This window comes from Aulonocara sp. 'chitande type north' Nkhata Bay, linkage group LG8, assembly GCF_057382095.1.
Source record: "Aulonocara sp. 'chitande type north' Nkhata Bay isolate Kocher_YH1m ecotype deep benthic linkage group LG8, A_spYH_male_GT1.1, whole genome shotgun sequence".
Classification (NCBI taxonomy): Eukaryota; Metazoa; Chordata; class Actinopteri; order Cichliformes; family Cichlidae; genus Aulonocara; species Aulonocara sp. 'chitande type north' Nkhata Bay.
Genome location: NC_141351.1, coordinates 26,223,449 through 26,245,363, shown reverse-complemented (window position 1 = coordinate 26,245,363; position 21,915 = coordinate 26,223,449). Strand labels below are relative to the sequence as shown.

At 43.6% G+C, this 21,915-nt stretch overlaps 1 protein-coding gene and 1 long non-coding RNA gene across 9 annotated transcripts in view; both read left to right on the top strand.

Moving 5' to 3' along the window:
• Window positions 1-5,240: 5,240 nt before the first annotated feature.
• LOC147324103 (uncharacterized) lies at window positions 5,241-7,190 on the top strand. Its single transcript, XR_015130847.1, has 4 exons — window positions 5,241-5,857; window positions 5,966-6,062; window positions 6,382-6,578; window positions 7,038-7,190. It is a non-coding gene; the product is annotated as an uncharacterized LOC147324103 (long non-coding RNA).
• Window positions 7,191-8,315: 1,125 nt separating this feature from the next.
• Window positions 8,316-21,915, top strand: part of jakmip3 (Janus kinase and microtubule interacting protein 3) — a 43,467-nt gene continuing 29,867 nt past the window's right edge. For 7 of the 8 annotated variants that reach the window (XR_015130810.1, XM_086304577.1, XM_086304576.1 and 4 more), the window contains exons 1-6: window positions 8,316-8,624; window positions 9,433-9,632; window positions 10,763-11,005; window positions 11,898-12,137; window positions 14,195-14,389; window positions 19,632-19,745. Coding sequence is in view for 7 of the 8 variants with exons in the window: in XM_086304577.1 (XP_086160703.1) it covers window positions 9,498-9,632; window positions 10,763-11,005; window positions 11,898-12,137; window positions 14,195-14,389; window positions 19,632-19,745 (927 nt within the window). In the remaining variant the exon portion in view is untranslated. The remainder of the gene's footprint in view (window positions 8,625-9,432; window positions 9,633-10,762; window positions 11,006-11,897; window positions 12,138-14,194; window positions 14,390-19,631; window positions 19,746-21,915) is intronic. The other variant, XM_086304581.1, reaches the window with a different exon arrangement.

Sequence of the window (21,915 nt, the reverse complement as noted above, 5' to 3'; positions counted from 1 at the left end):
GTAGCTCCTAAATTAGATAACTCCTGGTTAATGCCCACTCTTACTACACTATTACTGCATTAAACCAAAGTCCTAGTTATTTTGAGGCATCATCTATATTACCTTTAATAAAGGACATAACGCCTGAATGTAAAGAATCACCAGAAAAACCCGATAAAAAAGTCTTCCACAGATTTAAGGCCACATCGCTGCTGAACTTTGGTGCAGCACTGACACCTGTTGCTTTTTTGATGTGGCAGCAGCAGAACATTAAAACAGCTCATTTATTCAACTTTTTGTTTTTCTGGTAAAAATCCAATTATATCAAACATTGATATTTTTATTAACCCTTCAGAGCCCATAAACCCCAGAGGTAATAAAAGAAATCCCCCCTGAGATTTCAGATATTTGTCTTTGTCAGCAGGTGGTTTCTGCCTATTTAGTACTGACCATAACAAGAATTTAGAGGAAAAGGGGGTGGGACTCATTTCAGTTCAATTTTATTTATATAGCGCCAAATCACAACAACAGTCACCTCAAGGTGCTTTATATTGTAAGGCAGACCCTACAATAATACATACAGAGAGAAACCCAACAATCATATGACCCCCTATGAGCAGCACTTTGGTGACAGTGGGAAGGAAAAACTCCCTTTTAACAGGAAGAAACCTCCAGCAGAACCAGGCTCAGGGAGGGGCGGGGCCATCTGCTGTGATTGGTTGGGGTGAGAGAAGGAAGACAGGATAAAGACATGCTGTGGAAGAGAGACAGAGGTTAATAACAGATATGATTCAATGCAGAGAGGCCTGTGAACACATAGTGAGTGAAGAAGAAACACCCAGTGCATCATGGGAATCCCCGGCAGCCTACGTCTATTGCAGCATAACTAAGGGAGGATTCAGGGTCACCTGGTCCAGCCCTAACTATATGCTTTAGCAAAAAGGAAAGTTTGAAGCCTAATCTTGAAAGTAGAGATAGTGTCTGTCTCCTGAATCCAAACTGGAAGCTGGTTCCACAGAAGAGGGGCCTGAAAACTGAAGGCTCTGCCTCCCATTCTACTTTTAAATACTCTAGGAACAACAAGTAGGCCTGCAGAGCGAGAGCCAAGTGCTCTAATAGGGTGATATGGTACTACAAGGTCATTAAGATAAGAAGAATAAGCCCTCACTAACCTAGGACAGCATACTACCAGGGTAAACTAATTTCCCCTTGTGGGACAATAAAGAAATTGAATTGAATTGAATTGAATTGAATTGAATTGAATACTAGCTGTCATTGATCTTCATAAAAAAGAAACAGCCCCATGCCCCCTGTTGAGCCACACACTGCAATAACCTGAACTAGTAATGACTATATGAATTTTTCTACAAATAAAATTTTAACCATTAGAGGAAAAAGGTATTTACAGCGGTCCCACAAATCTATAATTAAGTGCAGCAACTTTAATGATTTTAATAATCCATCCATTATCTTTGGCTTAAATGAAATTAGGTCATGGTGGTAGCTGGAATACCGTGCTTCTCCCCAACACATCCCAGCTCTCCTGAGGGATACTGGGGCTCTCACAGGTCAGATGAGAGATGGAATCTCTCTGGTGGGTTCTCGTCTACCCCGGGGTTTTTTCCTGGAACACATCCACATGGAGGTGCTCTGGAGGCACCTAACTTGCTACTACATCCACCTACCTTGCAGAAGTAGTGGCTCTACTCTAAGGCTGATCCCAGCCACCCTGCAGAATAAGCTCAATTTAGCTGCTTTTATTCACAACCGTGCTCTCTTGGTAATTACCCAGATTTGATGACCACAGGTAAGGGTTATGATGTAGATTAACTGATAAACTGGAAGCTTTTGCCATGGTCTCTCTGGCTGGCTCACACTGGCTACCAGAGATGGGCAGTAACGTGTTACTTGTAACGATTACTGTAATCTGATTACTTTTTCAGGTAACGAGTAAAGTAAGGGATTACTATTGCAAACGGTAATTAGATTACCGTTACTTTCCCGTAGGAACGCTGCGTTACTGCGTTACTAAAACCGTGATTTTTTGCGAGAATGTCTCACGACAGTGATGTAAGCGAGTGCGACGTTAGTGACAACAGCTGTGTGCAGATCAACAATGGATCATATATCGAGTGCAGAGAGAGTATGAGCGTGCAGCGTTTAAAGCGTGGAAGTACTGACCTTACTTTGAGTTTGATTCCATAAAAAGTGACAAAAACATTAGTGTCCGCTGTGCGTGGGAAGAAAACTTCTTTTTACAGCGAAAAAACCCCTAAACTTCCAACAAGCACCGAGTAGCTACGACGTAATGGGAAACTCACAGAGAAACTCGCGGATTCTTCCACTGACCGCGGCACACCTGCACCAGGGTAAACCTCCGCCTACCCCACTCCTGCTTTACAGGTGAAAATAGAGCAACAGGACCGCTGAGTCTTTGACTTTATTTATTTTCTGCTGTGTTTTACTTGCATCTATTTGAAAGACTGAGTGCAAACACACAAAATATTTTATTTTATGTGCTGGAATGTGCAGAAAATAGGTTTAAATGTTAAACTAATTTCTTCCAGTCAGAGAATGTTGCAGATAATTAAATTTTTGCTTGATGCATAAAGTTAAAAGATTAAAACTGATAAAACAAGTTTTAAAAAGAGACTTTTCCATTTGATTACATTTTGTATGATGGATTATGCAGAAAAAGTAGAATTGGGCTGAAAGATCTATCACTTTATCACCTACTCAGGTTGTAAATCGTGTTTTTAAAAAGTAACTAAGTAACTAATTACTTTTGAAAATGAGTAATCAGTAAAGTAAGGGGATTACTTTTGGGGGGAAGTAATCGGTAATTAGTTACTGATTACTTTTTTCAAGTAACTTGACCAACACTGCTGGCTACAGGTTTTGTTTTCTTTCTTCCCCCCCCCCCCCCCCCCTCACTCACTGTACATGTATAGCACTGAGGTGTTCCATATTGTAAATAAACCGTCTTTGTTTGTGTGCAAAGAACTCTGTCTGCGCTTGAGTCAGTCCAGTAGCCATGACAGCTTTGCCTTCTGGCTCACCTCTGTCTTCATCACTGCAGTCCGGTACAATGCCTTCATTACTCTGCACCAATGTGCTGGTCCAACTCCAAAAGGTTTAAGGCTTCTCCTTCACTTGAGCCAACCTCTCTACCCCAACCCATAGGAAGCTTTTGACTGTTTTCCAGCCAATAATCATGGTATCAGTCTTGGAGGTTCCAACCTCAGCCCAGTCAATACACACTCTCCAAGTCTACAAATCAAATGTAGGCTGAATGGGCGAAGTCTCATCATCCTTCCATCCACCTTGGAAGGGTGAAGATCTGGACCACTATGTCTGTGTAGGTTCTCAGTCATCCAGGTCATCGTAGTCAAAGGAGCTTGCAAAGAAAAGCGTCTGGACTTCTTTAAGTTGCTTGAAGACGTTTCACCTCTCATCCAAGAAGCTTCTTCAGTTCTAAGGTCAAATGGTGGAGAGTCCCAGATATAAACCTAGTGGGAGTTTCCCCCCACAGAGGGACAAAAGGACCCCCTGATGATCCTCTAATCGCCTGAGCCAAGGTGGGAAACTGGGTGTGGGTCCCAATCAGCCAGCGTTTCAGGTGTGTTCATTGTGAAACCTGGCCCCACCTTATCATGTGATTTCCTGAGGTCAGATGGCCCAGGATGTGAGTGGGCGTTAAGGCGTCTGGGAAGGATCTCAAAACTGGATTATAGATGGCAGAGAGTTGGTGTCGTAAACCCCCGCCTCTGTTCAAAGATGGTCGCTCACAGTGGACACAGATGCTTCTTTCACTCCTCTTTCAAACCATCTGTCCTCTCTGTCCAAAATGTGGACATTGGCCTCCTCGAAAGAGTGACCTTTATCCTTTAGATGCAGATGGACTGCTGAGTCTTGTCCTGTGGAGGTGGCTCTTCTGTGTTGTGCCATGCGCTTGTGAAGTGGCTGTTTGGTCTCTCCAATGTAGAGGTCTGAGCATTCCTCGCTGCACTGTACAGCATACACCACATTGTTAAGTCTGTGTTTTGGCGTTTTGTCTTTCGGGTGAACCAGTTTTTGTCTGAGCGTGTTGCTGGGTCTGAAATACACTGGGATGTCATGCTTGGAGAAAACTCTCCTGAGTTTCTCTGATACACCGGCTACATAGGTGTACCATCTTTGAACAGAGGCGGGGTTTACGACACCAACTCTCTGCCATCTATAATCCAGTTTTGAGATCCCTCCCCAGGCGCCTTAACGCCCACTCACATCCTGGGCCATCTGACCTCAGGAATTCGCATGATAAGGTGGGGCCAGGTTTCACAATGAAATCAGCCGAAACTCTGGCTGATTGGGACCCACACCCAGTTTCACACCTTGGCTCAGGCGATTAGAGGATCATCAGGGGGTCCTTTTGTCCCTCTGTGGGGGGAAACTCCCACTAGGTTTATATCTGGGACTCTCCACCATTTGACCTTAGAACTGAAGAAGCTTCTCGGATGAGAGGTGAAACGTCTTCAAGCAACAAGTCCAGACGCTTTTCTTTGCAAGCTCATCTGGACCACTGTTCCACAGCCAGGTCAGAACCTGCATTTCTACTACCACATCCAGTTTTCAGCAGTTGGCTGGATCTTCTTTCCCTGCAGTCTGGAATAAACTTTTCCCAGGAGACTGAGCAGAGCCATGCCCCAGTAATTGAAGCACACCCTCCGGCCCACCTTTTCAAAAATGGGAATCGCAGCCCTGATCTACCATTCTACAGGCACCAGATGAAATCAAATATAAACAGGCATTACAGTGTTAATACTTACATGCTGATCGCCCTTTTTTGCCAACCAAATGCTTCAAGCTCCCCCCTGGCCTGGCTCACTGAGAGTTCTGGTTTCGCCAAGGTTCAGCTGTGTGGCAGGTAAGGCAGGACTCAAACCCAGCACTTGGAAACCTAGGGGTTTTCAATTTGGGGTGAAGTTAAGCAGCTTGAACAGATTCATTCTTTCTCTTCTATTAATCTCTCTAGTGCAGGGGTCGGCAACCTTTCTGATGACGAGTGCATCTAAAATTTCCTCAGAAGTCAATGTGCCATATGAATTTAATAACACTCTATTAACAGTTACACACTACAAAGAACAACTTGGAATTACATTTGTTCGCAGATGTTGGCAGCTATCAGCGAATAGTTCTCAGCTATTTGGAAACAAAAAATAGACACTTTAACATGAACATAACAGCAAATGAACCGTACAACAGAAAATGCAAATGCTATTTATGGTCTCCTCACAACAGTGATAAGAAAAATAAACTGGGCCAATATGGCATGTTTGTCAATACAGGGATACACATGTTAATGTGATCTCTGGTCTCCCACTGAGAGACACAGGTCTCCGAGTGTCCAGCATTCAGACGAGACTTACAAATGTGTGCAATATGATCCAGAAATGTAAAGTTGTCTCTACAAATGTGCACGAGTGTGTTACATTTGAAGCTTTGACCGCACCCGCTTCCATTTATAAACACGTGAAAGAGTCGCCTGAGACCGAATGATCACGTGACATGCCCACCTGGCTTTACGTTTCCGTGACTTTAATAATGAATGTTTCCTACCTGGAGCTTATCTTGAATATCATGTTTTTCCTCTTTTTATTAACATTGTGCTTCTTTTTAGTACAAGTACCATCCATCCATAAACAAGTAAGATACTCATGTCTTACAATTGTTAGTTTTAACCATTTTAAAAACGAACAACTTAGGGCAAAATAAGCAAAAAAAAAAACACAATGCAGTGCAATACTAATGTTTTGTTTTTTAGACCAAATCCCTTATACAGTTACAGACTCTGATGATGAGCAACCTCCAAAATAAAGCTTCCTCAGGAAAGTGCCAGGTAATAATGTAATGTTTAGTGTGTGTATATATATATGTGTGTGTGTGTGAGAACAGGAACCTTTGTAGACGAGTTGTGTGTTAATTCTTTAAACATTTTTCTAAACAGCCTCGGCCGCTCTGCAGTCTGCCCCCAACATGATGCCCCGGGCAGCTATGCGACCTCCCCAGCAAATAGTCTGCGTTCAGTTCCTTCTCTAACGACGGTATGCTTTGAAACAACGAGCTGCATCACAATTTCATTGTAATCTTAACTTCAAAACACTAATTTATGCTGCTGAATGTCATCATATTTTGCTGGTTTAGATTTCTGAGGCAAGTTCTAAAATGTTGTACTTTGACATTTTGCATAGGATTTCATGTATGTTAAAAGGCTAAATTGTAAACAGTTTTAACAGATTGAACTACTCAAACCTAAATGCAAAATGTGAAAAATTATGGATAGTTATATATATTTTTGTCATCACAATGCTTATCCAGTTTATCACAAGCCAGTATTTGTTGTGTTATTGTTCTTTTCAACAGATGCAGCCTTCCAAAAGCTTATAATCATGGTGACAGAGCTGATCAGAGAAGTCAGGGACCCCGGCGAGGAGTTCAGAGCCCCCGTTAATCCTGCAGCACTGAACCTGTTGATGCTGGGGTATTGCCTCTGGATTAGCCTTTGCACAACATGGATGAGATGAACAACTCTGCAATGACTGGAGGCAAATGAAGCAATGGTCAGTTCTTAAAGGTTATGTGACTTTTGTAACCCTGAACTTTAGAAATTGTCAAATTCAGTTAAACTGCTTAAAAATGTCGTCAAGCAACTTAAAGAAGTCCAGACGCTTTTCCTTCCAAGCTCCTTAGACTGCTTAAAAATGGCCTTGTCCTGTATGTTCTGCTTGAATATACAACAGCAGGCTGTCATTGGAAGATCTAACAAGCAGGAATAGAAATGCATTTCACTGCAAATAGTTTTTTGCCTCTAGAAAATTGGGCTTTGAGCTTTTCAGCTAATGGGCTCTTTGGGAATCAAAGTCAGGCAGCAGTTTACTGATTTCTGCCTTGTGACTTTCATCTTAATCAGCCTAGTAGTTCAGATGCTTTCTCCCTGCTGAAGACAACTGACAAGAGGTTATTCATATTTAAGCTCTAATTTGGCCTTTTTTCCTTCTTTCTGTTTGTTTGTGGCCTAGATGGCCCGACTCAGCACGTGGGGGTAAACGCTGTTTCTGAGTTTGCCTTCGCCCAAGCAGAGCAGAAATGTCTCCACTACGCTCCAGATCAGATGGGTGGTGCAGAATGGTCGATATTCAGCCCGAACCCCGAGTAAACTTTAAAAAAAAAGTGACTTGTAACCAATACATGTAACACAACTTTTTAAAAAATATAATAAATTACTTTGTTATTGATACAGAGATGTCTTTTTTTTTTGCATATAATGGGTTTCCTGTTTGTGGATCATACACAATTGTCTTTTTTGCAGGTTTAAGTATTGCTGGTAATTTGCAGCAGTTTAGTATTGATAGAAATGCCTATTAAGTACAGTTTTTTAAGTACTGAGTTTTAATCATGATTTTATTGTTTCAATAGTAACTAAGGGTGCAAAGTGATAGAAAATCAACATCAGAGTTCAGTGATTCAGTATCAGACTCTAACATTGTTTCAACATTAACAGTGTTTGACAGTTTGACGTTAAAACAATGTCAGCGTTCAACATTGATTCAATATCAAATTCTGATGTTTCAACATTAACAGAGGGTGCAAACGTGACGTTACATCAATATCAGATTGATTCAATAGAATTGCCTGATATTGATTTAACATTGTTTCAATGGATATTTTCTATCTGGGATTGTTCCCTCATCCACCTGCTGTCTCGTGGAAGCTCTGCTATAGCCACACAGCAAAATCTCCAGTGTTAGATTAACACTGGAGATTTTGCTGTGCACCACCAAGAAACTGAGTTATTTTTACACATCTGCCAGCATCTGGGCAATCCACCACTTTTCATTGTTTATACCGTTCCCAACGACAAAAAAAAAACTATCGGCCCATAAAAAGGAAAAATCACCATCAGGGTGATTGCCTGATGGCCAGTCGAGCTATGGTTAGCTATGGTTAGAGCCCACTCCTATCATATTTTTCAGTAATTAACACTTCAATAGTAAATATGAACAAGTCATCTTTATGAACCAGCTGTCGTCTTTATTCATTTTCTGCCACTTCCTGTTCTGATCTTTATTCTGCAAACCTGTGTCCAGTTTGCTCATCACCTGTGTGTGTCAAATCACAGTTTTCACGTTGTTCCTGTTTCATGATCATTTTTTATCATGAAGACAAAAGCCAGCCTTTCATCAGCCATGTGGAGATGAGGAGCAGCAAGAAGCAGTGAGGTGTGGTGGAGGTGAGTGACCAGCAGAGGGAGACATAACTCAGAGGACTCAGCTTCCAGAGTGAGGGATGCTGGGAGGAGGAAGAGGAGGAGGTGACACCAGCAGAGGCTGCAGAGATGCTAACAGCTCAGACACACAAACACACTCTGGCAGGAGCTAACTGCTAACACACGCAGAGAGACAGACACTCACACAGGCAGAGAGACAGACAGACACACACACACACACACACAGGCAGACAGGTAAAGGCAGGCTGAAGCTGGCAGCACACACACTTTGTGTGAACTAGCTGCTGTTAGCATGCTGTGGAGAGAAGGCTAATCTACTGACACACACACACACACACACACGCAAAGCAATGCAGTGTCCAGGGCTTTCAATTGGACGGTGAGTGATTTATCAGTTAGACCCTTAGGTGTGTGTGTGTGTGTTAATATGTTGATGACAACTGCTATGTGCTGCTGCTGTTGCCATGGAAACAGTCATGTATTTGTTCTGTCAGAGAAGTCACCTGTCAGACATCGAACATGTGATCAGTGCCAGGTGAGTAAGAAGGTGTGTAGCTGTGCAGCCACAGTTGCAGAGTGCTCCTACCTCTGTGTACTGCTTGGTACAGCAGTATGCAGCTGCGCTACCACACTGAAGTCTAGTTCTCCTTTGCCGGTGAAGATCTGGAACCTGCTCGCGAGAAGTTTAACTTCCAGGGAAAAAGCTTCTTTATTTTGGAATGACGTCAGACACTTACAGAGGTTTTCATCAGATTTATCAACCATGATTCTGGTTTTGGTTTCCTGCGCTGGATGAGGTTTTTGTGTTTGATTGATTGCTCTACATTCTTGGTGTAACTGCAGCCCATGGCCACCAAACGTTAGAACGCCTCAGAAGAGAATCCCTGTCAGTGTGGACGTGAAGCTGTGTGCAATCTAAACCATGCCGCAGCAGATTAATGACTGCCCTCATGTTGTGGATATTCTCAGACATTCTCTTGGCAGACGTGTGGTCCATTTTTTGGGATATTCTTCAGTAGTTTGGGTTGGGATCATCACTGCTGGCAACTAGGAGTTAATGCAGTGTTTCAAAATAACTACCCAGAGAGCTGCCTGGAGAGATCTCAGCATGGTCACCAGTAGTGTAGTAGTGTGACGTGCTTCTACTTATACTGACTGTGTGTTCTTGGTTGTGTGTGCGAGCACAGGTGCAGATGTAGTCAAACCTCAGATTGACAAACACTTGAGTGGGGGGCGGAGCCTGCAGGTGGTGATGTCAAAGCGAGGAGCAGGAGGGCGGGGTAAGGGGGAGCGACTGGACACCATGGCAACTCTTCAAGCAGCCAATGAGGAGCTCAGAGCAAAACTGACAGAGATCCAGATCGAACTACAACAGGAAAAGAACAAGGTAAGGACTACAAAACCCAGAGTATCCCAAAAAGTTGATCCTGTTTATTTGGACGTTTTCAGTGGGAGAAATGTTTCATCATCAAGTGACGTCTTCAGTCTCTGCTGACTGCAGGTTTCCCCAAACTTATAGACAGTTCATTGCACAATAACTGAAAGTAGCCCACTGAATGAACAATGGGCTGTGAGTTCAGTTTATGATCATTAGTATGCAAAGTGACATGACCACTGATCAGTGTCCATGAGTACCTTTCACAGAGAGTTGGAGAATGGCTGCAATCACAGCATTGTAAAATGGTAAATGGCCTGTATTTATATAGCGCTTTACACACACATTCACACACTGGTGATGGCAGCTACATTGTAGCCACAGCCACCCTGGGGCGCACTGACAGAGGCGAGGCTGCCGGACACTGGCGCCACCGGGCCCTCTGACCACCACCAGTAGGCAACGGGTGAAGCGTCTTGCCCAAGGACACAACGACCGAGACTGTCCGAGCCGGGGCTCGAACCGGTAACCTTCCAATTACAAGGCAAACTCCCAACTCTTGAGCCACAATCGCCCCCATGGTGACAGATGGACCCTTAGGCCCCCTCCTCCATTCAGAGATGGTCTTTCCCCTGACTCCGCCCTCAAACCAGCGTTCCTCCCTGTCCAGGATGTTACATCCTCATCATTGAAAGAGTGTCCACTGGCCTGTAGGTGTGAATAGACTGCAGAGTCCTGGCCTGATGAGGTGGCTCTTCTGTGTTGTGCCGTCCTCTTAGCCAGAGGTTGTTTGGTTTCCCCGATGTTTAAATCCTGGCACTTAACAGCGCACACTCTGTTACTCTGTGGGGGGAAACTAACCTCACAGCCCATTGTTTATTCAGTGGGCTGGTTTCAGTCATTATACAAATGTCCTGTTTATAAGGATGTAAACCTGCAGTCAGCTGAGACTGAAGACGTCACCTGGATGATGATGAAACGTCTCGCCCACTCAAAACATCCAGATGAACAGAATCAAACTTTGGGATTTTCTTACCTGGATGATTGAGTATGCATCAAGAAAAAACTCAGAGTACCACAAAGATTACTGCAAAAATTTCACAGTACTCAGAGTAATGTAATGATAATACTGAGTACTGTAGGTGAGCCGACTGGAGAGGGAGAAAAGTCAGGAGCTGAAGGCAGAGCATCACCGGGCGGCGGTTGCTGTGACTGAGCTGAGGACCAAACTCCACGAGGAGAAGCAGAAGGAGCTTTCACTCACCCGGGAGACGTTACTACGGCAACATGAGATGGAGCTCATGAGGGTCATAAAGATCAAAGATGGTGAAATCCAACGTCTTAATGGACTGGTGCTCACCTTAAGGGATGGATCCACAGACAAGGTGAACCACCTAAAGCACACCTGTCCGACACCATCCATCTGTCCATATTGTGTTCACTGCATTAAGCTCCTCCTCCACTGTACACACATATTATATGAACTTGGCCACGGTGATGTTTGTCTCTTGAGACAAATATATTTGGATGAGGGTGGAGTGCTAAGTTATCAGCTAATGCTAGCTAGCTTGGTTAACGAGTTGCACCTGGGTGCATCACACTGCACAAATGACATAAGAGGTTGGCAAAGAGTGAATTTAACTCAAGCATGTGACACAAGCAGGCCATGAAGCAGGCCAGCAGATCAGCTGTTCTCAGCTTCTGCACATCCCAGTAATAAATATCATTTACTGCTGCTGCCTCTGCAATTTCACTGTAGAAAAAATGTAGTCTGTTATGTTTAATTTCAAACACTTCTCATTTTAGGCATAGTAGCTGTTGGAAAATAAAGCTTTAGCTGTTTAACATACAACCCCTCATAATGTATTCCCGGTTAGATACCATATTTCTAGGCTTTTCAGGGCCGAGTACAATAACCTCAGTTTTATCTGAATGAAGAAGCAGAAAGTTAGCGGCCATCCAGGTCTTTATGTCTTTAAGACATTCCTGCAGTTTAACTCATTGGTGTGTGTTATCTGGCTTCATGCACAGATAGAGCTGGGTGTCATCGGCATAGCAGTGTAAATTTATGCTATGTCTTCTAATGATGCTGCCTAAGGGAAGCATGTATAATGTAAACAGAATTGGTCCTAGCACTGAACCCTGTGGAACTCCATAATTAACCTCAGTGTGTGAAGAGGACCCCTGCAGCACAGTAGCTGTAATACCTGCATCTGGGCTGTATTCGTTCTTTACCGCCAGAGGACACCATTGGCTCTTTGTTCTCATGCTATTCAGGTGAGGAGCGCCCTGCTGGGGGAAGTGGAGGAGGCGAGAAGGAGCTGGGAGGCGGAGCGTTGTCGCTTCCAACACGAGATTCTTGAGCTGAGAGGAGCAAAGAGGAATGCTGAGGAGGCGCTGACATCGGCTCAGCAGGCCTGCCAGGCCAGAGCGGCCGAGCTGCGATCAGCTCATCATCAACACCAAGAGGAGCTTAACAGGACCAAGAGAGACTGTGAGAGAGAGATTCGCCGCCTGGTAGGAGCCTGTGACGCACACATGACTGTTTACACATTCATGATAGCTACACATAACCAGGCGCTGTGTGTTGAGGTGGCCGAGCGGCTCATCTGCTAATCAGAAGGTCGGTGGTTTGGATACTGAAGCGTCTGACATATCACAAACATGGACAGCTTTACTATTAGCATTACAACTAAAGGTAAACCTAGAAAATATAAAGAGGTTAAACACAGAAGACAGAATGAAAGAAACACAGCTGCTGCACACAGCACTTGTGTGCTGTATGAGCATAATCGGCCAGCTGCAGCTGCTTCGGCCTCATCCCGTGCAACATCTAAGGTGGGTAGATGATCGATGAAAGTCCTCCGCCATGTTGCTCGGGGGCGGCCTGGGTTGCATCTTCCGTGGACATGACGACCCTGGGCAGTCAGTGCGGGAGTTGGCGTAAAATGTGACCTCCAAAGCATGTGAGCACGTGTGTGCTCTAAACACTTTGTTCAGTATAATTGGAGAAGGTCTACTAAAATAATGAAGTTCAGCTCATTTGAAGACAGGAGACTAAAAATGGCGACTGTAAGTAAACAGATTTATCAGATCACAGCTCTGTCGTTAACACACAGTAGAATTTGATGGATTAGAATTGAGTGTCTCACTATATTAATGTTTAAAGACAATTTTAGTTGTTTATTCTTCCACTGCAGGTTTGGTGGAGTTGTGTAATGTTCTGATGAAAAAATAAAAACAGAATTTAAATGTAGAATTAGACTTCCTGCAGATTTATGCTTATTAAAAACTCAAAAATGCGTTCTGGCAAAAATGAAGTCCCGGTTAAGATGAAATTCCCAACTGCTGTGACTCTGGAAACATGGGAATCATCAATCCAGCGGCGTTTTTTTAAATAGAAAACGAGCGTGAAGGGTCGTTTTCTGTTTGGATGCAGAGTTTAAACCTGACCAAAGCATTGAGCAAGCAGCTGTCGTTGTGCAGTCAGTTAAAAATATTAAACCATAGACATCGTGCAACTTGTCTCTGAATAAGATGAAAAATGTGAAACTGGCAGATGAATGAGCCACTAAAACTGGAGCGTTCCTCTGGTGGACTCTGGTGAATAAATGCATTATTATGAAAGTGAATACATGAGTAACACGGAGTGGTATGACACAAACACAGACTGGTGCAGTACAGAGGCTGAACACCGGCTCACTGAAACTCCGCCGGGGACAACGATGACCTAAGACATCAACCTAAGCTGCTGGCCCAACTTATTTCTCTCAAAGTTAAAAAATCTGTGATTTTATCACATACACATTAGTAACCAGATACGGTATCACGTACAAGGTTCATGCCTCAGGCCATGGAACGAAAACTTTTCAAGATTTCATTTTGACCACTGTCCTCGGTCCCGAACCCTCCCTCACATACTTCCTTTAAGGTAGAACGGACAAATTCGCACCCCAAGACTTTGTGTGGGTGGTTACCAGGTTACACTAATCTCACCTTTTAGGTTAGTGAGTAAGTAAACGTACTGCTCGCTTACATAGGATGGGGTTGGAAGTTCACAGTAAAATCACAGATGCAAACTAGATCCAGCACCAAAGCAGCTGCACTAACATCCTGCAAAGGTTACCTGAGACATCAGCCAAAATAATTTATCATGGGCAGAGTCACAAAACTTTCTGACTCTAGCTTGTTTATGAGCGTGTGCACCTGCAGATTTCTCTGGACAAACCCGAAGCTCAGATACTCAGTGTGCTATACACGAGTCATTCAGGTACAAAAATCACCTGCTTCATTTTACATTACAAAGACTAGAAAGTTGTTTCTGGACCTGACTCTCACTTGTGTGTTTGAAATAACCCAAGCCTCAGTTCTCACCCCTCACCTGTCTCTGATAAAACAAAGACAGCTGACTAACCTTGCGTCCTCTAATCTGTCTCGCTGTCTGTCGCTCACCTGTCCGTCTCACCTGTCTGTGTCTCACCTGACTGAAGAGAGAGAAAACCGAAGGACGTAGCTGACTAACCCCGTCTCCTCTAACCTGTCTCAATGTCTGTCTCTCACCTGTCTGTGCGCAGATGGATGAGATAAAGCTGAAGGACAGAGCTGTCAGTGTTTTGGACAAAGCCCTCGGTCTGCAGGCTGGACACGCCCACCGCCTCCAGCTGCAGACTCAGGCTGCTGAACAGCAAATTGCAGCCCTGAGAGATGCACAGAGGGCGGGGCTAAACCACCCCACTCTTAACCCTAACCCCAACAACGCTCCTCACATTGTAAGCTCCGCCTCTTCCTGCTTGTTTAAACTGCATGTGAAAAAGCCATCTCATTTGCTTCATGTCACAAAAGCCCCAGAGCATTACAGTGGGAGTTCCTGTTTGTGTTGTGCTACTGATTCATGACTTATATACTGTGTCACCCTCAGCTGTGTGCCAGGCACAAGCCTGCACCAGTGCAGAAACAAAGCAGATTCAGCAACCACTGGGACTGAGCCTGTCGTCATGGCTGCGATTTATGATTGTGACTTTAGTGATACAAGCCTGCTGTATTCACCGAATATTCACAGCACCACAGACCAAACCGCAGCAGTCAAAGACAGGATAATACCTACAGAGCAGCTGGATGCTGCTAGAGATCAGCTGTTCACAGAGAGTTAAACTGGCACAGCATCTCTCTACTGTGGTGTCTGCAGTGTTTCCCTTCACTGTTCACATAGACCAGAAGGAAGGCAGCAGTTTAGCTAAAATAATCCAGCAAACATTCCCCAATGTCAGCTCTCAGGGGCTCTGTGTATTTTTTAACATCCCACATCAGGCTCCTTCTTCATCAACTATCAATATACTCAACATTCACTGAGCCATCCAAAAACCTGCACAGGTGTATGTGTTCAGGTGACTAATACTGGGAGGACAAACAGCATCAGGGACCACAGCAAGTACCAATACCAAGACAGTGCTGTGGTCTTGTGTTGAGACAGATTTTTAAAATGTCACAAAACTGAAGCCTAATTTTAAAAGTAGAGTGAGTGTGTACAGAAGAGGGGCCTGAAAACTGAAGGCTCTGCCTCCCATTCTACTTTTAAATACTCTAGGAACAACAAGTAGGCCTGCAGAGCGAGAGCCAAGTGCTCTAATAGGGTGATATGGTACTACAAGGTCATTAAGATAAGATGGGGCCTGATTATTTAAGACCTTGTATGTGAGGAGCAGGATTTTGAATCCTGGATTAAACAGGAAGCCAAAACAGGAGAAATCTGCTCTCTCTTTCTAGTCCCTGTCAGGACTCTTGCTGCAGCATTTTGGATCAGCTGAAGGCTTTTCAGGGAGTTTTTAGGACTTCCTGATAATAATGAATTACAGTCGTCCAGCCTGGAAGTAATAAATGCATGAACTAGTTTTTCAGCGTCACTCTGAGACAGGATATTTCTAACTTTAGAGATGTTGCACAAATGGAAGAAAGCAGTCTGACATATTTGTTTAATATGTGCGTTGAAGGACATGTCCTGGTCAAACATGACTCCAAGGTTCCTCACAGCGTTACTGGAGGCCAAGGTAATGCCATCCAGAGGAAGAATCTGCTTAGATACCATATTTCTAAGCTTTTCAGGGCCGAGTACAATAACCTCAGTTTGATCTGAATTAAAAAGCAGAAAGTTAGCAGCCATCCAGGTCTTTATGTCTTTAAGACATTCCCTGATGGGTAGATAAAGTTTGGTATTATCCTCATAGCAGTAAAAATGTATGGCAAGCCTTTGAATGACACTGCCCTGATACTGATATTTGCCCTAGTGCAGAACCTTGTGGAACTTTATAATTAACCTAAGTGTGTAAAGAAGAAATTGGAGTCTGTTATTTAGATATGATTAAAGAAACCACAGCAGTGCATCGTCTAATCGCTGTAACTGCACTGAGGTCTACTGGACAGATCATTTGTAACCTTCACTAAAGCTGTTTACTGTGATGAGCTCTGAAACCTGACTAAAACTCTTCAAATATAGTTCATATAAACTGTGTTTGAATGTGTTAACACTAACCCTTTCCAAACTGTTGAGTTGGTATCTTGATGCATGCTCTATCATCCAGGTAAGTAAACCCCAAAAGGTTGATTCTGTTTATCTGGACGTTTTCAGTGGGAGAACCTTTTTGTCACTCATCCAGGTAGGGCTGCTCGATTATGGCAAAAATGATAATCACGATTATTTTCACTGAATCTCGATTATTTGACGATATTTATTTAACAATAACAATGTGTTGAATAATGACTTTAAAGATTGTCACAAAATAATCTAAAATAGTGCAAACACTGATAACAGTGCTCTGACATCTGTGGTCATGAAGTCATTTGAGCGCCTGGTTCTCTCCCATCTCAAGACCCTCACGGCCCCCCTCCTGGACCCCCTGCAGTTTGCATATACAGCCAACAGGTCTGTAGACGACGCCATCAACATGGCCCTACACTTCATCCTGCAGCATCTGGACTCCCCAGGAACCTACGCCAGGATCCTGTTTGTGGACTTCAGCTCTGCCTTCAACACCATCCTTCCAGACCATCTCCGAGGCAAGCTTTCCCAGATGAATGTGCCTGATCCCATCTGCCGGTGGATCACTGACTTCCTGACGGACAGGAAGCAGCATGTGAAGCTGGGAAAGAATGTCTCGGACTCCCGGACCATCAGCACCGGCTCCCCTCAGGGCTGTGTTCTTTCTCCTCTGCTCTTCTCCCTGTACACCAACTGCTGCACCTCCACCCACCAGTCTGTCAAGCTAATCAAGTTTGCAGATGACACCACCGTCATTGGGCTCATCTCGGACGGGGATGAGTCTGCCTACAGGAGGGAGGTTGAACGTCTGGTGTCCTGGTGCAGCCACAACAACCTGGTGCTGAATGCCCAGAAGACAGTGGAGATTATTGTGGACTTCAGGAAGCACACAGCCCCACTCCCCCCCCATCATCCTGACTGACACCCCCATCACCTCTGTGGACTCATTCCGCTTCCTGGGTACCACCATCACCCAGGACCTGAAGTGGGAGCCCACCATCACCTCCGTCATTAAGAAAGCCCAGCAGAGGATGTACTTCCTGAGGCAGCTGAAGAAATTCAACCTGCCAACACGGACGATGATGCAGTTCTACACCGCAATCATCGAGTCCATCCTCACCTCCTCCATCACCGTGTGGTACGCTGGAGCCACTATCAGGGACAAACAGAGACTGCAGCGTGTTGTGCGCTCTGCTGAGAAGGTGATTGGCTGCAGACTCCCATCTCTGCAGGACCTGTACACCTCCAGGACACTGCGGCGTGCAGCTCGGATCTCAGCTGACCCTTCTCACCCTGGACACAGTCTGTTTGACCTGCTCCCCTCAGGCAGGAGGCTCCGGTCCATTCGCACCAGAACCTCTCGCCACAAGAACAGTTTCTTCCCCTCTGCTGTTGGACACATGAACAATAACCACATGACTGTCCCCGCCACTCACACATGACCCTACGCTGTGTTCACTGCATCATTTCATGTCTGGCACTGATCACCACCTGCACTCATGTATATATCCTTCTACGTAGCACTCATAATTCTTATTCTCATGTATATATCTCATGTATATCTCATGCACATATCTTTCTTTCTACATAGCACTTTAATTCTTATTGTTTGCACTGAAGCACCGCAGCAAATTCCTAATGTTGTAAACCTCAACATCTGGCAATAAACCCATTCTGATTCTGATTCTGATTCTGAAATGTTTGCAGTATAAGAAATCAATGAAAAATGTAAACATCTGTGTTTAGTGAACTTTGCAGTGTTGCTCTGTGGTGCAGCTACGACACCGAGGAAAGTTTACACACTGTGTCTACTTGATCCACGTCTGACTGAACCCATAATGTTTCCACACCACTGAAGTTTTTTTCCTCTCTTTTCAACCAACAGCAGTCACTCTCCTCTCCAAATAACTTCTGCTGAGCTTTCCGAGCTTCCCTCGGGTCCTCTTAGTCAGCGGTCCCCAACCCCCGGGCCTCGGACCGGTACCGGTCCATGAGTCGTTTGGTACCGGGCCGCGAGAGTTGAGGCTCAGGCTTGAAATGTCTGGTTTTCAGGGTTTTTATCGGTTTTCAGCGTTATTTTGTTATCGTTTTTATCGTTTACTCTGTTTTCCTGGGTCTTTTCACGTGTGTTATGAATAAATATATATAAATATAAATATATTTATTATATAATATAATATATAAATATAATAAATCTTATTTTTTTCGGTACCGGTACTAGTTTTATTTTGTTGTATTTATCCGCGACACCTTAAAGGCCGGTCCATGAAAATATTGTCGGGCATAAACCGGTCCGTGGCGCAAAAAAGGTTGGAGACCGCTGCTCTTAATCGTGGTGACACGTGTTGGAAATGCAGAGAGGTGCGCTCGATTTGCCACACGGAGCAGCGCGAGAGTAAAGCACGAGGGAGGGGATAATAATCGGCTCAGTCATTTTTAATGATCGTTGAAAGCCCAGATCGTAATCGAGATTAAAATTCGATTAATTGAGCAGCCCTACATCCAGGTGACTTCTTCAGTCTGACTGCAAATTTCCAACCTTATAAACAGTACGTTTGCACAATGACTGAAACTAGCACCACTGACGAACAGTGGGCTGGGAGTCAGTTTCATAATCATTGTTGAGATGGTACTTGACCTAATGACTGCTCTGTGACTGCTAATATCCAACATGTTTTAAATAACACAGTATAATACCCCCTAATAGTTAGACTGAGTCATGCTGTACTTCTCTCAAAGTATACCACCAGAGGCATCTTTCTTATAAATAATACCCCAGTTGCCCAGCAGAGTGTTTCAGGGCCTTCCTAGCCATCCTAACAGTCTTGAAGTGTACAGCATGGTAAAGTCCTGAGTTACCATCCAGGCTAATTTGAGACCGGAAATTAAGGCCAATAACAGGTTGACTTCAGCCAAACTTTTTGCTGTTTCACCTCAAGAAATGTGGTGTCTACACAAACTACATGTGCAGTCTTCTTCTACAGACCAGGCTCAAAGGGCTAAGGTAGACAGAGAGAGACAGAAAACTTAGGCTTTTAAAACAAACTTGGAGCTAACCAGACCTTTAACACTCTAGCAGAAAGATGCACTCAACTTTCTCATGGACCTTTTAAATTTTTACTGACTAGTTATCAGAGAGTGATAGAACACTAAAATGGGATGTCTATAAGTAAAAGTCCTCTGTAAAGGTTTGTTGACTTTGTGCCAAAGTTCCTTAGAGGTTCACCTTTTAACACCATTTGTACTGTTACTGAATTCTCTTAAGATTTCAGTTTGTTCTGTTTGATTTTCAGTTTGTTTCAAATTATATTTTTAGTAATTCAGTGTTGAAGAAATTCCTATTGTATGAAAATACAAAAGAAACTTTAGATTTTTCATGTGTTTGCATGCTACCTCGCTGATGATGCTTGAATGCAGTTTGCAGTTAGGCATTTGGTTGGTGGCTGACCTTTGACCTGGGCTGTCGTTCTTGTGCTCAGTCTCAGGAGGATCGTGACACTCGGAGGTTTCAGCTGAAGATAGCTGAGCTCAGTGCCGTCGTCAGGAAGTTAGAGGATAGAAATGCTCTACTGTCAGAAGAACGCAACGAATTGGTAAAGCACACACACACACACACACACACACACACACACACACACACACACACACACACACACACACACACACACACACACACACACACACACACACACACAAAACCTTATATTGGACCCATTGCTCATTTCTTTATTTATCTCTTTACCTGTCATGTGTGGTAGTTTTAGCAAACAGAATCATGGCCTGAATGCTTTGTTGTGCCAAACACATTTGTTTTACCAAGAGGAGAACTATGGCCTCTCTGTAGGCTCCTATTGTTAATCTTTTTTTTGTTTATATATATATTTTTTTTACATTATTATCAGAGTGGGTGTTGTGCTGAAGCAGACAGGAGGTTGGAGGCCAGTTTGGTGAAGGTGGAGAGTCTAGGTTGATGCAAACAGGGTCTCCAACTGCTGCATCTGTAACAAAACACAAAGCACCTGAAAGACACAACAAGGCAAGATTCTCAAACATACAATTTTGTCATATGTGGGAGAAGATTGTGAGCGTTTGTATGAGCAGTATGTTTCTTTTTATGTCAGTGCAGTGGTGGCCTGTTGGGTGAGTGTGGAAATTAGACTGCGATTAGATTTGAGGAGACATGAGCAGATGGTCAACAGTGCTCATCGCCGCCTCATAGGGCTGCTCGATTATGGCAAAAATGATCATCATGATTATTTTCACTGAAATTGAGATCTCGATTATTTGACGATATTTATTTAACCCTTTAAGACCTACTATAGAACCAAGTCCGCCAGAGCTTATATTATTTTTTTACATGCTGTAGTGCCATTTGTGGGAGCATTTCAAGTTGCTATACATCAATACAACTGTTATAGCCCATATTTTAATAATATGTATGCATTAAGTCCATAGTAACTACATTAATTGCAAAAAAGTGCAAAAAACTACAAAAAAATTGAAAATCGTTTTTGTTTTTTTTGCATATATTTCTACTTGGAGAAATTTAAGAGGTTTGTCCCTCAAAACTTTAAATACAAAAAAATTGTAAAAAATAGTTTACAACAACAGGAAATTTATTTTGAGTGTCTTCATAGTTTTATTTTGGAGATACAGCAATTTTTATATACTGCAGGAAAAACGAAAAACAATCCTATGATGCAAATTTGCAAAGAAAACAGCATGTGCATCAAAATAAACTATTTCCAGCAGTGCAATTTGAGTTCCAAGCATCCCAGAAACTATTCAGAAAAGTCAAACATGACCAGTATAGGCTTTTAAGGCCTACAAGTAAAAAACTACATTTTCTGCGAAAATGACGTCACTTCCGGTTTCGGGCAGGAAATGGCGGACATGCGATAGTTCGCGCTGACCTCCTTTTCAATGTGGGAAGTGTTACAAACAGCTGATCGGATCGGCAAAGCGTGTTTCTGGAATATTGTGTTTTTGTTCCTGCAAGCGCTTTTTATGCAATTTTTGCAAAGCTTTATGTGGAAGGAAACCGTGACCGAGGACAAGCTGATGGCATCAGATGTAAGTACAACTCCTCCGGTTTCATATGCAAAAAAATTATTGCGCTAGCTTACGCGGTTCAGGTTCTACAGGGATTTAAAAATAGTTACGCAAAATGGAGCGACCGGCTTTAAAGGGTTAACAATAACAACGTATTGAATAATGACTTTAAAAAATAATATAAAATGGTGTGCAAATACTGATAACAGTGCAAATGTTTGCAATATAAGAAATAAATGAAAAATGTAAACATCTGTGTTTAGTCAACTTTGCAGTGTTGCTCTGTGGTGCAGCTACGACACCGTAGCAAAGTTTACACACTATGTCTACTTGATCCACGTCTGACTCCGCGAACCCATAATGTTTCCACACCACTGAAGTCTTTTTTACCTCTTTTCAACCAACAGCAGCCACTCTCCTGTCCAAATAACTTCTGCTTAGCTTTCCGAGCTTCCCTCGGGTCCTCTTAATTGTTGTGACGCGTGTTGGAAATGCAGAGAGGTGCGCTCGATTTGCCACACGGAGCAGCGCGAGAGTAAAGCACGAGGGAGGGGCTAATAATCGGCTCAGTCATTTTTAATGATCGTTGAAAGCCCAGATCGTAATCGAGATTAAAATTCGATTAATTGAGCAGCCCTACCGCCTCAGCAGCCCACCCACCAACCTCTGGGTATCACATATGTCCCCAGACGTCCTATGTGTATGGTTATG